This window comes from Arvicanthis niloticus, chromosome 3 (genome assembly GCF_011762505.2).
Source record: "Arvicanthis niloticus isolate mArvNil1 chromosome 3, mArvNil1.pat.X, whole genome shotgun sequence".
Lineage (NCBI taxonomy): Eukaryota > Metazoa > Chordata > Mammalia > Rodentia > Muridae > Arvicanthis > Arvicanthis niloticus.
This window is the reverse complement of record NC_047660.1, coordinates 137,399,687-137,413,580: the sequence shown is the minus strand read 5'-3', so window position 1 is coordinate 137,413,580 and position 13,894 is coordinate 137,399,687. Positions and strand designations below refer to the sequence as shown.

General features: G+C 55.9%; 1 protein-coding gene across 10 annotated transcripts in view; it reads left to right on the top strand.

Moving 5' to 3' along the window:
* The window catches only part of Ptprs (protein tyrosine phosphatase receptor type S), a 62,729-nt gene that overhangs the window by 15,387 nt on the left and 33,448 nt on the right, over window positions 1-13,894 (top strand). For 9 of the 10 annotated variants that reach the window (XM_076932012.1, XM_034497699.2, XM_076932009.1 and 6 more), the window contains exons 2-5: window positions 4,315-4,503; window positions 7,694-7,839; window positions 8,276-8,417; window positions 10,755-10,943. In XM_076932012.1, the coding sequence (XP_076788127.1) occupies window positions 4,413-4,503; window positions 7,694-7,839; window positions 8,276-8,417; window positions 10,755-10,943 (568 nt within the window). In that variant the 5' untranslated portion in view covers window positions 4,315-4,412. Of the gene's footprint in view, window positions 1-420; window positions 583-4,314; window positions 4,504-7,693; window positions 7,840-8,275; window positions 8,418-10,754; window positions 10,944-13,894 lie in introns of those variants that run through there. The other variant, XM_034497693.2, reaches the window with a different exon arrangement.

Genomic DNA, 13,894 nt, shown 5'->3' with positions numbered 1-13,894 from the left:
TCTACTCTCCCAACCCAGGAGTCGCCTAGCCCGTAAAATCCTCGCCGAAATGCCACGCCCCTGGCCAGCCATTCTCTCCCAACTCCCTCGGAATCTCAGTCCCTGTCCGGGCTTGGAGCCTCGGCCCGGTCCCTAGCGTCCTCCCTCCTTGCTCTGCCCTCAGCCTGCCACTGCGAAGCTCCGCCCCCGGCTAGTCGTCCCTGTAAGCACCGCCCACAGCCAGCCTACCATAGAAGCTCGGCCTACCATTAAGAAGCCCCGCCCCTCAGCCCCTTTTCCTTAGAAGCCTCTCCCTCAGCTCCCCGTGCCTTCTGAATCTGCCCTTAGCCTGCCACTGCGAGGCCCTATCCCCTAGGCGGCTTCCTTAGAAGCCATGCTCCTAGAAGAGCGGCCTCGGAAACCCCGCCTCTTGCCCCCGCCCCTCGGAATCTCCAGGCCCGCCCCCGCAGGCTAGGCTCCGCCCCTGACTCGACCGAGGCTCTGTTGCCTGCGCCAAGTCTACGCTGTGCTCGGCGGGCGTAGACGGACCCACGGACCAACGGAGGGTGCAGCGAGAGGCGCAGCCTGGACCTCGCCGCCGCGGTGAGTCGTTCGGGCCGGCTGCGTCCCTGCCTAGCCTTTGTCACCATCCTGGCGCACCCTACAGAGCCAGGGGACCCCCGCGTCCCTGCGCGCTCAACCTCGGAGATACTCGGGCTCGATCGGGGACGCTCGGGTGCAACCGGAGCCGTTCGGGTCTCCCTCGGCCCCGCGCGCGCTTGGCCCTCGCCCCGCACTTGGCTGAGCTCGGGACCGTTATGCTCCGTGGTCCCCTCCCCCACACGGGGGCGGAGTCCGCGGACCGAAGAGGGATCAGGCGGGGGAGAGGAGCCGGGAACACAGAAACTTTCCCGCTTGCCGCTCCTGGGGGCCGCCTGCACCCTTGCACCCCCGGAGGGTCCTGGGGCCCAAGGAGGTCCTGGCCACGCTCCTGTGCACCCCACGACTTCACGTGGTCCCCTGCCTGGGCCCCCGCTGCCCCAGGCCCTCCAGGCCCTCTGGCTCCTCTTGTCTGAAGAGTTTGGCTCTCCAGCCTCAGTTTCCCCTTCTAGACTTTCTTGGATATAGAGTCCACTGAAGTCCGGATATGCAGTAATCGTCCTCAGGCCCTGCGACTTGAGGTTCATTGTAGTTTTGCAGAGGGGAGTAGGGAGTAGGGATGGGAATGTGTATTTGGGACAGTGCCCCACTAGTGGATTTGGGAATACGCCCAGTGTGTCCAGGGTGGGGACCTTGAGGGATGTGAGACTGAGGTTTCATGGAGAACAGGGAAGGGTATGCAGCTTGCAAGGAACTGCATGCAGCAACAGGACAACTCAGAGGCAGAGGAATGGGAGGCTGGGTTATAGATGGATGTAGATGGGACTCAGAGGATTCTAGAATGGAATTGAGATCCTGCGTGGATAGGGGTCGGGTTTCCTAGGTCTTGAAGGATGTGTTGTGGCTGTATAAGAGAAGGGGGCATCCCGTTGGGGCCCAGAGCACTGAATCAGGGTAATAGGGAGAAACTGGCAGGGAGGGTCTGCCACTGCAGCCCAGCCCTTTGGGGAGCCCTTTGGGGACAGCGAACCCACTCAGTTTTCTCTCTTGACCAGTAGGTATGATTGGCTTCTCTGTGTGGCAGGGTGCCAGAACTTAGGCCACACCCACCAACTCCTGGCCCTCCTGTCTACTCCTCAAGAGATCCATAGTAATTAAAGTCAGTTCTGGGTGGGGAAGAGGTGTGACCAGCCTGAGAACCTTTCCTCATGGGGGGCACAGGCCTGAGGGGCTAGTTGGCTGCAGAAGTGTGCCCTGTGGGGACTCTGCCTCTTGGCCAAGTGGATTCCACTGAGTCCCTCCTGGCTGTCACCTCAGTGATGTGGGGACACTTTCTTGCCCTTGGAGTCTCTGAGCCCCCTTCCAGCAGCATCCGTGGGTCAACCGTGGGGCATTAGAGTCACGGGACTGCTGGAAGGTTCAGCTTCCTGCACCTCCCAGGGCTGGGGGAGCCATGCTTTGGCTTCAGGAGATGCCTCTTGTACTGGTGACCCAGAGCCTGTGTCTCAGCAGCCTGGGTTATAATCACCCTTTTATGCCTTTGGGCTGTGTAGGCCAAAGCTGGCTCCAGGCCCCCATGACCTGCGCTCTGGCACCCACTCAACTGATCCTTATGAGTGCAGTGTGGGAGTCCTCAGAGGCAGCTGACCTGAAAAGCTCAGTCCAGCTTTCTCCCATGCTCACATCCCACCTGAGACAGCCTTAGAGAGCTCTAGTAGCTCCTGAGCCTCAGTTTCCCCTTCTGCAAAGCATTTTAAGAACAATGGAGAGTGCTTGACTAATGGCTGGAAGAGTGGCCAGGCCCTCAGTTTCTCCCAACTGATAATGATAGATCACATTATGTTCAGGTGTGTGTGCAAAGAACCTGGGGCAGACAGACCAGCTTGGACTGACACATGGGTCCCGTCCCCCTCCTTGCAAAGCTCTTCAAGGAGGATTGTGGTGTGACAGACCCTGGGACTTCCTATCTGCATGGGCATAGTGTACAGACTTTTTCTTAGTTTCCACACTCCAACAAGCCTTGGGATGGATGTGGAGATGCCCTCCCATCCCCTAGCTTGTGTCTGTTAGGCCACACTCTGCCCCCATCTGGGCCCCTGAGAGGCTGAAGTGGTGAGCCACTTTGGGGACATCCCCTACACATGCCCATCTAGCTGTTACCTTGGGACCCCCTCCCAAACCTTGCAGGCTTGCTTAGTTCCTCAGTTTTACCAGAGGCTCTCTCAAGGTTTGTCCAAGTTGCCTGGGCCTAACCACTTCTGTCCTCATTATATCTACCCATAGGTGCCTTGGGTGAGGCTGGTGTGTGAGGTCACCTGTCCCTAGCTGGCATGACCCTTCTTCCTCTGAGTCCCCTGGGGCTGTGATGGGTCCCAGGCTGACCCAAGGCTTTGTCTGTTCACCTGGCTGGCAGTAGATTGAGTCTGTGGCAGTTATGTGCAGTCTGACTTTGTGGCCTGTGTTTGGTGTGAAGGGGCCTGGTGGAGGATGCTCAATGAACGCGTCCCAACACCCTTGAAGGGTATATGCATACTGCCTGCTGCAGCCCCACTATGTGCATCCCACTATGGTCCTGGACATGAATTCTAGCCTCTGTGTACCTCTGAGGTCTGGCTTTGTATATTGGGCTTGTGGTCTGACTGTGTACAAAATTGGACTGGGTATAGAAGTAGGGGTGTCCCCAATTTGCCAGTCTGCCTGTGTTATTGTTACTTTTGATGTTTCTGTGTATCCGTGGCCTGGTTATTTCCAGATCCCCTTGCTCTATGATTAGTTCTGTGGGTCAGCTTGCAGCCTGATTGTGTGCCTGGATCTGTCTACAGTTTGACTGGCTCTGTGTATGTCTGTGTGACTATGGTCTGACTGTGTATATTGAGCCCCTCTTGCTCTCCCACATCCGTGCCTTCCTGGCTTACACTGGAGCATGAACTGACCACTGCAGTTCCTGCCTTCCCCTGGGGCTGGGTGAGGTGACCACAGCTGGGTATTTTGGGAGACACAATCATAGGGTCACCTCATCATTATGCACTTCTCCCTATGACCACAGCTATCTGGCCTCTCCTTGGCCTCTCCGCCCCACTGCTCTGGCTTGAGGCAATGTGACCTCCAGGGCACTGTTGGTCCTGGGTTCGAGGTATGCTTGTTACATGCTTTGCCCTGGAACTTGGGTCCTTGTGAGTGGGGTGAGGACTGGAGGCTGTGGGAAGCTGAGTCCATGTGTGTCATTTCTGGGCAGGGCAGTGGGGTGTGTACACAACATTAGCTGTCCTGGGGGCCCGGGGAGCTGTGGCCAGTGTTTGGTCAGGATGAGGTGTTGAGGAAGGATAGGTCTGAAGCAGGTACTGGGGTTTATCTTGGGGTTGGGGGTATAGCCTATGCATACGTCTGGAGGCCAGAAGGTCAATGTCCAGGCTTGACAGATTCATAATTGGGGTGGGGCTTAGTGTGTGGGCAGAGGCACCCATAGGGCTCTAGGTCCTACCCCAACACTGGGGGCTTGAAGGTCATAGGCTGCATAGCAAGTTGGTGGCCAGCCTCGGCTATAAGAGACACTGTCTCAGGAAACTGCTGAGTCCACCCAGGATAGGGCAGTGGGCTTTGAGATGTCTCCGTAACCTCTTGGTCCCATGTGGATTCCACTTGCAGCCCTGGGTGTGGTTTCCTCCTCCAGGGACACCTGTAGAAAAGTCTCTGGTTTCCCACTCCCTACTCACTGCTGCTCTGTTGTCTCTACAGACGCTGCCCCTCTGGATACCTCATCCTGAGGCCTCTCTGTGAGTCACGGGGGGGGCATCATCCCCCACCAGGGCAGAGGCTGGAGGCCACTGCCAAGCATGGCGCCCACCTGGAGTCCCAGTGTGGTGTCTGTGGTGGGTCCTGTGGGGCTCTTCCTCGTACTGCTGGCTAGAGGATGCTTGGCTGAAGGTAAGAGGCCGGGCTGGAGTGGGTAGACCTGGCTGTTCGTTTGTTCTAGGGGTTTTGTGTGCAGGTCTCCAGCCCATGACTTTCTGGTGTGGTCCAAACAGAACTTCCATTCTCAAGGAAGTGGCTTGGTGCCTAGCTCTGGGAAAGGCTTTGAACAGAGGTGATGCTGGCCAGACAGTAACCGTGGTGTGACTCCTTCATATCCACTGCCCCTGTATCAGGTCAGGTTCCACTAGGAGGAGAGAAGGCATTGGGGTGGGGGTGGGCAGGGCTTTGTAGATATTAGGAGTTTGTTGACATTCCTGGTTGGGTTGACTGAACAGGGAAAAGTCTGGAGATAAAAAAAAAACAAAAACAAAAATAAAACAAAACTGTTGATGGGTCTGGAATGGTAGCCCACACCTTTAACCCCAGCACTTGGGAGAGAGGCAGAGGCAAGCATTTATCTGTGAATTTGAGACCAGCCTGAGATAATTAGTGGGACCCTGTCTAAGAAAGATCAAAACAAACACAACAAGAGGTGGGTGGCACTGGAGAGATGTCTCAGCAGTTCAGTTCCCAGAATACCCAGGTTCAGTTCCAGCGCCCACCCACCAAGGGACTCAGCATCCTCTTCTGGCCCCCAGGAGCACTCCATGTACACACAAAAACAAAGCAAATGAAAATTAGAATGAATCTATTAAAAGGTGATTGGTATGGTGTAGAACTAAGGATTGCATTTTGCTTATTGCTAAAGATGTATATGGGGCCTCAGTTTTGTCATGATGCCAAGATCCGTCATGGGAGACCCTTTTATAAGGGGCCTTGAAGGGAGGGTTAATGCAGGGCAAACCCCTCTTCGAAGCAAGGAGGGCAGAGCTGGCCCTGGTGGGAAGACTCCCTCTGGTGACTCAGTGTGGCTATGGAAGATGAGTACTGGGACCAAGGCAGGCTGGTCAAGGTGGTTTTGAGGAAGGCTAGCCCCAGAGAAGTCCTAGCCTAGGCTTGGGTGTTTACTCAGAATCTGTTTGACAGATTCAGATTGGGTCTTGTCTCTATGTGTTGTGTCTGCAGTCCTTTCACCTGGAGCCTAGTAAGGTCACAGGCACTAAGTGTTCTGTGGGCCAAGATGCTTGATTTCTGGTATAAAAATGGCTCTGGGTCCAGGGAACCTTCCCAGGCTGCCAAAGGGCTAGGGTGGGGTTCATGAGGGGTCTGGGGGGAATGAACCCTGAGTCTCACATAGACAGAAATGACAAACCTGAGCCAGGTGGCAGAGCAAGAGCCTCTGTGGGATCCCATCTCCACTTTGGACTTTAGTCTTTTCTAAGGGGTGGGGTTTAGGGACAATGGGGCCCCTTTATATAGGAGTTGCTATTTTCCTAGAGTTGTGGGGCCAGGTTAGACCCTAACTGCCCAGCATGAGCTGGGGGACCGGGAAAGTTGCATCTTCTCTCTAGGCCTCTGTACAAATGAGGGTGAAACTCATGGTGAGCCTATCTGTGCCTGGTGCTCGGGGGACTTCATCCTTAGAGCTGTGGGCCTGCCCTCAAAGGCCCACAGTGGCTTTCCTTTTTGGAAGATAGAGGGGTATGCGTGTGCCAAGCAGAGATGGCAGGAGCCCTCAAGATCCTGTTGAACACAGTAGGTGGAGCAGGCTCTGCAGGGCTGGCTGGGGGCCCAGAGCCCAGTGGGCTGATGGATGTCCACTCAGTACCAGGGACCAACAGGCAAGGGGGTAGGGACCCATGTTCTTAAGGATTAACTGGCACAGAAGGGAAGAGAGGGACTGTGGAGACTCAGGTTCCCTGGAGGAGGGGTGGCAGGAGGGAACAGCTCTGCGGGGTTGGCGGGATTGGAGGGTTGTGAGGGGTTTGTCCCACCTCTGAGGGGTCCGACCTGGCCAGTGCTACCCTCTTCCACATCCTTGGCTAAGAACATGTGACCCCAGGTGTCATTCTGGTGAGCAGTGAAGGAGGCCAGTCTGCCTCCATCACCTCATAGGCTGAGGGGAAGCAGAGATCTGGGTTTGAGTCATGGGTTGTTATTTCTGAGTTCTCTGGGGAACCTCATGAAAACTCATTAATACTCTCAAATCTGTAGCAGGGGACACACGAGCATTTAATGAGGCTTCAAGGCTGCATGTGCCTGGAAACTGGGGGCTGCGAGTTCAGGAGCAGGCCTTGAGAAAGGGGAGGGGAGGCTAGTTAGTCTCCTGATCAGTGACCCTTGAAGATAACTCAGTGTGACCCCTGAATGGAAGTAGTTGAAGTCTGTGAGGATCCAGACTTGTAAACAGAGGATTTCAGAAGTTTCTGGAGAACCCGCCAGGCCAGTGCATCCCCTCTACCTCCTCCTGGCTCACTTTGAAGCTTGGGCACCCAGTGTTAAGAGGTGTGAGTGCTCACCCCACCTCCCAGTTTCCCTTTTGTTGGGTGCTTACATTGTGTCCCCAGCTTTGAGGGACAGCTCTGAGTGCTGGCATCCGGGGAAAACATTGCAGCACAGATGTGATGTGTTCAGTCCTAGGGTGACAGGCTGCTACCAAACAGCCAATGACAGAGAAGTGGCAGAGATGCCAACCACAGAGCCCTAGGCAGGCATCAAAGTTGGGTGGGCTCCCGAGCCTTCCTCTGAGGCAGTCATGCGGATTATAGAGTAGGTCTGAGCAGTAGGATGGATCAAAGCCACACCCCTCACCAGCGTGTGCCCCTGGCTTATGTTACTCTTGGGGCTCTGTGCTCATATACCAACTCTGCTCATTTTTTATATTTTTATCTAGATATTCACATAACATTAGTTATTATATGTGCATGTGCTTTCCTGGGTGTATGTAGTGGTCAGAAGACAACACATGAGAGTCACATATTCCCTTCTCCTTGTGGACCCCAGGATTGAACTAGAGTTGGTGGGAGGCTTGGTGGCAAGCTCCTATACCTGTGGGGCCGTCTTGCTAGCCCTTGACTCTCATCTTGTGGTCACCTTTGGTCTCCCTGCTCAGAGCCTTAGTTTCTCCACGAGTCCCATTAAAGAATTAGAGCATATTTTGTTTCTTTTGGGGGTGAGTCTGTGTGTAGCAGGCTATCACTGAGGTGTCTCTAGGGGCTCATTGTGAGGACTCCAGAGTCTCCAATGGGCACTGTATGCTTGTGTGAGCCTGTGGGGAGGCCTAGACACCCTCAGACTTCCCCTCTTCTTGCTGAACCCCCAGAGCCACCCAGATTTATCAGAGAGCCCAAGGATCAGATTGGTGTGTCAGGAGGCGTGGCCTCCTTCGTGTGCCAGGCCACAGGCGATCCTAAGCCACGGGTGACCTGGAACAAGAAGGGCAAGAAAGTGAACTCACAGCGCTTCGAGGTGAGCTGGGGTAGGGTGGGGTGCCCTCAACCACATACTCCTCTCCAGTGGGGCAGTGGCTGAGCCTCAGGATGCCACAAGGCAGCCCGAGCCCCTCCTCTGGTACTGCAGGCTTTACCAAGTCTGCTCTCTCTGCCTTGTGAGTCCTCAGGCCAGGCCCTGCCTTCTCTTGAGCCTTAACTCACAATCCTACCACACATGGGAGGAAATGCCCACATCACATGTACGCATGCCCATGTCTGTGGGCTTCAGGGTGCGCTCCGTTCAGGCGCTCGGTGTGCTCAGGGTGTGTCTCTTGGCCTTTCTTATTTGTGATGGATCCTTGGTGGTCTTCTGTGTGCACACATGTGCCCCCAGCCCACAGCTCAGCTGGGTGGAACCTACCCTGGTCTCACCTGCTTACCTGTCCCATCTTGACCCTTATTCCCCTTCCTAGACCATTGACTTTGACGAGAGCTCTGGGGCAGTGCTGAGGATCCAGCCACTTCGGACACCTCGGGATGAGAACGTGTACGAGTGTGTGGCTCAGAACTCGGTGGGGGAGATCACAGTTCACGCGAAGCTCACCGTCCTTCGAGGTACACGGCCAGGGCACAGAGGAAGCGCCAGACTGCAGACCTTGCTCCCGAGCTGGGGGCCTCCTGTTTGGGCTCTTGCTTTTCCTTTAAGAACTAGGATTTCTCTGATTTGTGTAGTTTAGGTGTCTGCACAGTTAGTAGATTTCAAGTTCAGCCTTATCTAGGCACTCAGTCAGTGCTTTCTGGACTCTGTCCCTGGGTCTTTTGTGACCCTCTGTCCCCAGTCAGCTTGAGTGCAGGTGCCCTCCCCAGCTACCGGAGTAGATTAGCCATGGTGCCTAGAGTCATAGCCATCAGCCCCACAGAGGAAGTTAGTGAAGGGTGGGTCCCTAAGGCAGAATGGCCCCCGTCCCCCCCCCCCCCCCCCCCGTGCCCTGGCTTTGTGTAAGGAGCACTGAACACTGGTACCAGACAATTGAATTCAAATTCTGAGGCAGCAGCTTTAGAGCTGTTATCTGGGCTGCTGGGCTGGGTTAATGAACTTGTCAGAGCCAAGGTGTCCTATCCCTTGGGGACATTGCATGTGTGGCCATGAGCCACTGCTTTGGGCATCACAGGTCCCCATGGGCTCCCTCATGAATCTGGGACACAGGGCCAGTGCCACTGGTGGGAGTTCTGAGCTGCCCAGGGTCAATAGTCCGGGAATTCTGTCATCTCTAACAAGGGGCCCCAACAGAGTGCTCTGTGATTGCCAGAGCCCAGCAGGGCTGGAGCTGCATAGAGTCCACACGTCCTAGGCCCCTCCTCTCTCCTCTCTCTGGGATATTTTTTGCCTTGACCTTTCCCGGCACAGACTCAGCAGCCAGCCTCCCACTGCCCTGTGCCAGCCTTGTCAACACTAGCAGAGTTGGGACTCTATCCATCACATGCTGATGCACTGATGGCTGGCAATCTGGAAAGATTCTCCCACCTCTGAGCTCCAGACACCCGGCCGTGTCTCTTTGTTCTCTGACCATTGCCTGTGCCTCTTTTCCCCACCCCGGCCCCCAGCTCTAGACAAGCTCCAGCTATGCCTCCTGTCCCGTGTGGGTTGCCAGAGCCATTGCCATTGCGCTTGCCTTCCTCCTTCCTCTCCTCTATCTGATTGTGACCCAGGGTGAACCCCCAAGCATTCAGGCAGAGTGCTGTGTGGGGATAGCAGGCAGTGGTGCCTCTCCCCAGCCCTGCACCCCAGCTGCTACTACACACATATGTGCACAGGACCCTTCAAGGCTGCCTGTGCGTGCGTAGGAACCTGCTACATCTTGGGCTGCATTCCCTACCAGGATAGGGGTTCTTGTCCACTTCTGTCGCCAGCCACCTTCACTGCTGTCCCTTCTAGTGTGGGATCCCAAGCATGTGACTATTACACACACTCCCTCCCCCCGGCCCCCACCCCAGCAGCCCTGGTGTTCCTGGGGTGACAGGCGTTTCCCTCCAAAACACTTTCAGCCATGAGCTAAAAGGTTCCAGTTACAACACTGGCAGGGACATGCCCCTGTACACAAGACTGTGCCTGCCACACTGTTAACATGGCAAGCAGAGCCAAGCCCCTGGCCCTGGGTTAGCCCATCCTTCTTTCTGAATGCAGCCAGTTAATCACATGTCTGGTGGCCTCCGTTCTAGCTCCACGTTTATCTTCGTGTTGCATAGGCTCCCCCGCCCCCTTGCAGAATCTCATTTCTCCCCAGCTCTCCCAGGAGCAGCAGACACTGCTGGGCTCAGGTGGCTCTGCATACCCTCCTTGCTGCTCTCCTGGTGGCCCAGGCTGGTCTTAGATCCACGCTGCTCCTATGTCTTGGTCCTAGGGAACAGGTGTTGAGCTGGGATGTCCCAGCAATCGGGTTGATGTTCTCTAGAAGACTTGGGTTCTGAGTTCTGGAAGGATCTAGAATGAGTCCATTTGTTCCCTGGGACGTTTGGATGGAGGCAGAAGCAGGAACATGGGGTTGAGTATGGGAGGAGGAAACTGCAGAAGCAGTCTGGGCCTGAGGAAGGGGTGATGACTGCTCCTGCTAGGGGGCCCGTGTGGGTGTCACTACCTGATGATACCCAGTGTCCCTATCTCTAGCTGTAGACACTAGCATGATGCCCTCCCAGGAGCAGTGTGACCCCAGGTTAGTGAAGGTAATAGGGAGAGCCATAGCAGGTGGGAGGACTGAGCCCTCTGTGCTTGACCCCCAGTCAGGCCTGTGACCCCAACAGCCCACAGCAGCCATGGAAGTCTTGGGCTGTGAGCCATAGAGGGTGGCGGAGAAGGAAGGGCCGTGGGAGATGGCAGGCCATTACTGTGGCTGCTGAGGGCATCTGCCACAGTAACTGGACTCCTGTTCCATCTTCCCCTCTTCACACTCCCAGAGGACCAGCTGCCTCCTGGCTTCCCCAACATTGACATGGGCCCCCAGTTGAAGGTTGTGGAACGCACACGCACAGCCACCATGCTCTGTGCTGCCAGCGGGAACCCTGACCCCGAGATCACCTGGTTCAAGGACTTCCTGCCTGTGGACCCCAGTGCCAGCAATGGGCGGATCAAGCAGCTTCGATCAGGTGGGCACAGGTGGCCAACAGGATGAGAGCGCCATTGAGAGCGGCAGAGGGTCCATACTTTGGGCCTGATGGGAGAATAGGCTGGTGCATGGTGCACTTGGAGCCACCTGGGAGCAGAGCTCAGACCCTGCACCCAAACCATAGAGAGCTGCCGAGGCCCATGGTGGAAGCAGGGCTCTAGGACTCGATAGTGTGCTTTGTGGGTGACTGCTCAGCACCAGCCATGAGGGCAGGTTGGTCAGGGTAATGGGGAGCCATAGAAGGTGGTAGACACACACACACACACATTAACAAATAAGTCAGTGGGCTAGAGTGCAGAGAGCAGAAGGGAGCTGGATGTGGTGGTGACCAAGAGTTTGCAGCACCAGGGAGATGGAGGGCCACAGAGGCTCCTGCGACAGTGTCCTTGGTGCCGAAGACATCAGAACCAAGAAGTCTAGATGAGCGTCTGTGCTGGTTCCAGCTGGTCTGGGGAGGCCCAGGTTGGAGGCCTGGCTCTGGGACCAGTGAGGCTGGGTGGTTTGCAGTAGTTGTCTTAGTGGAAATCCATTCCGTCTGATGAGTCTGTGTCCTTTTGGGGTACCATGTGCTCCCTTCACTTGTCTGTGTCTGTGTGCATGTGACTCCTTGAGTGGCTCGCCCTGTCTCTTATTTGTGGGCAAAATGCTGGAGCTGGGCTGTCTACCACATGTGTGCCTGCCACATGTCCCTCCCAGGCCCCAAGTGCACATGGCTCTTCTCGTCCCTCCCTCGGGACGTTCATGTGCCTGCTGGTCCCTGAGTGTTGGCTATGTCCTGTCTGTATTTTCTGTCTCCCAGGCACCCCCATACCGACCTCTTCACATTCTTGTTCACTCTGTTGCCTTCCCGCAGCCTCCCTCTCACTGACAAAGGCCTGCTCTCCCTATTGCTGTCCTCAGAGTGTCTATTCCACCCCCCCCCCCACAAGTCCCCTGAGATGCAACTCAGCTGCGGACAGTCTGCATAGGAGAGGCCCCAGCCCATGGGAGAGCCCTCAAACTCTGAGGCACCTCCTGGCCATCGTGTGGCCAACATCCAGGGGTGATAGCTAAGCACTGTATAAACACATGGCCCCGAGAGCTGCCTTGCACCCCATGGCCCTCCTCTTCCTCCCTCATGCCCATGAACAGCTGGGGGGTCCAGTGGCCATCCTTTAACCTTCTTCTCTCTTCTCCTCCCTCTGTAACGCTCAGAAAGCTTTGGTAAGTTCTCACTTCTGTGCCACACCAACCGCTAACAGGTCTGCCACCCTCTGCCCACACTAACAGCCACCGTGACAGTAACTGACCCACTGCGTGTGGCATGTGTACTAACGCCCTGTCACCTGCCCCTGTGGTGGGCTGCATAAGACCCCACCCACAAGGAAAAGAGGAAAAACGCCACCTGACCTCAGTCTGGGGGACATCACATCCCACGAGTATCCCTTCTGCTCCGAGCGTCCTCCGGGCTTCTCCAGTAGAGACAGATTTAATGCCCAAGATGCTGTGTCTAACGAGAGTATTCTGAAACAGCTGCTGGGTTAATTCTTGCTAATGTGATCCTGACTGATAGAAGCACTCTCGGGGCTCTGGGCTTTGTCCCCAGCACCACCAAACTAAAGGTGGAAAAGCAACTGGGTTCTTTCTCCTTACAGCAATCTGAGCAACCCCCTGGGGCCTCCTGATACTGTAGTCCAGGCAGAGTTAAGAGTCTCATCACACTATCCTGGCTCCTGCCACACAGATGAACACAAGTTCCCATTGGCTTCTGCTGACAGTGTGCGGGGAGGCCTGTGATATCTCTGCTGGGCACGATGGCTGCGCCTTTAACCCCAGCACTTAGGAGGCAGAGGCAGGAAGATTGTTGAGTTGGAGGCCAGTCTGGTCTACATAGTGAGTTCCAGGGCCACATAGATATAGGTGGGGTCTGTGAGGGGGGCGAGCACTCAGCGTAGGGAGGAGGTGCAGGTCCACAGCACAGAAGTGACTGACACTTTGTATGGATGCCCTACTGCAGTCTGTTGAGACTCGCCCTGCCTGCCTTTGGCCTCAGTTTACCCAACCAGCCGACCTGGGCTAGCCCTTATAGCTGTGGCTGAAAGAACCTGGCTTTGTTCCAGCAAACAAGCAGCATCAGAGACCCCAGCCTGGAGACTTCTCTACCTTTGGTGTGACCAACCCACAGATGGCCGTTTTCCTCTTTTCCTTCAGAGTTGAAGGAGGCCACTCAGTTCCCTCTGTCCTCAGCTCCTTTCCCAAGTCTCCCTCTCAGCCTTGGTGACACCCAACCCTGTTGCACCAGTGCCCAGCCCTCTAGCGCTAACTCCTGTCCCTTCCTGGTCACTAACAAGACTCCTGGGACCCTGCTGCTACCTGCCCCTCCTGGTCTAGATGTCAGAGAACCCCTTGCTGGGACACCAAAGTAACCAGAGGGAGGAGGCATGGTCTCCCTGGGACCCAACCCAGACCCAGGGAGGCTGTCTGCAGGAAGTACCACCCGAAGGCCCACAGTCCCAGCCCAGAGCCCTGATGAGGCTGGCTGCGGCTCCACTGCCTGGCAAAGGGACAGGCGTGGCTCCTGGCCCTGAAGCCCCAACCCTGTGACATTCACCTGTGTCTCTCTGTTTCCCTTACAGAAAGCACCCCCATCCGAGGTAAGAGGTCCACCCATCACCATCTGGCCCTGAGCTCTCACTAGCTACCCCCCCCCAGCCTGCCACAGCCCCCATCCCCTGATGTTTGTGTCTCTGTCTGTGGCTTGGGCCAAGTGTGGCTGCAGGGAACAGTGTGGGCATCCAGTTGTGAGACAGGCACCACTTCTCATGCCCACCTGAACTCCTGCCTTCCCCCCAACCCCCATACTCATGGCCATCTACAGTGAGCTGCAAAAGGTCCTTTGAGATTTGGGGGTGTTCAGCCTGGAAGGATCAGAGAAGGGAATTCTCCAAAGCC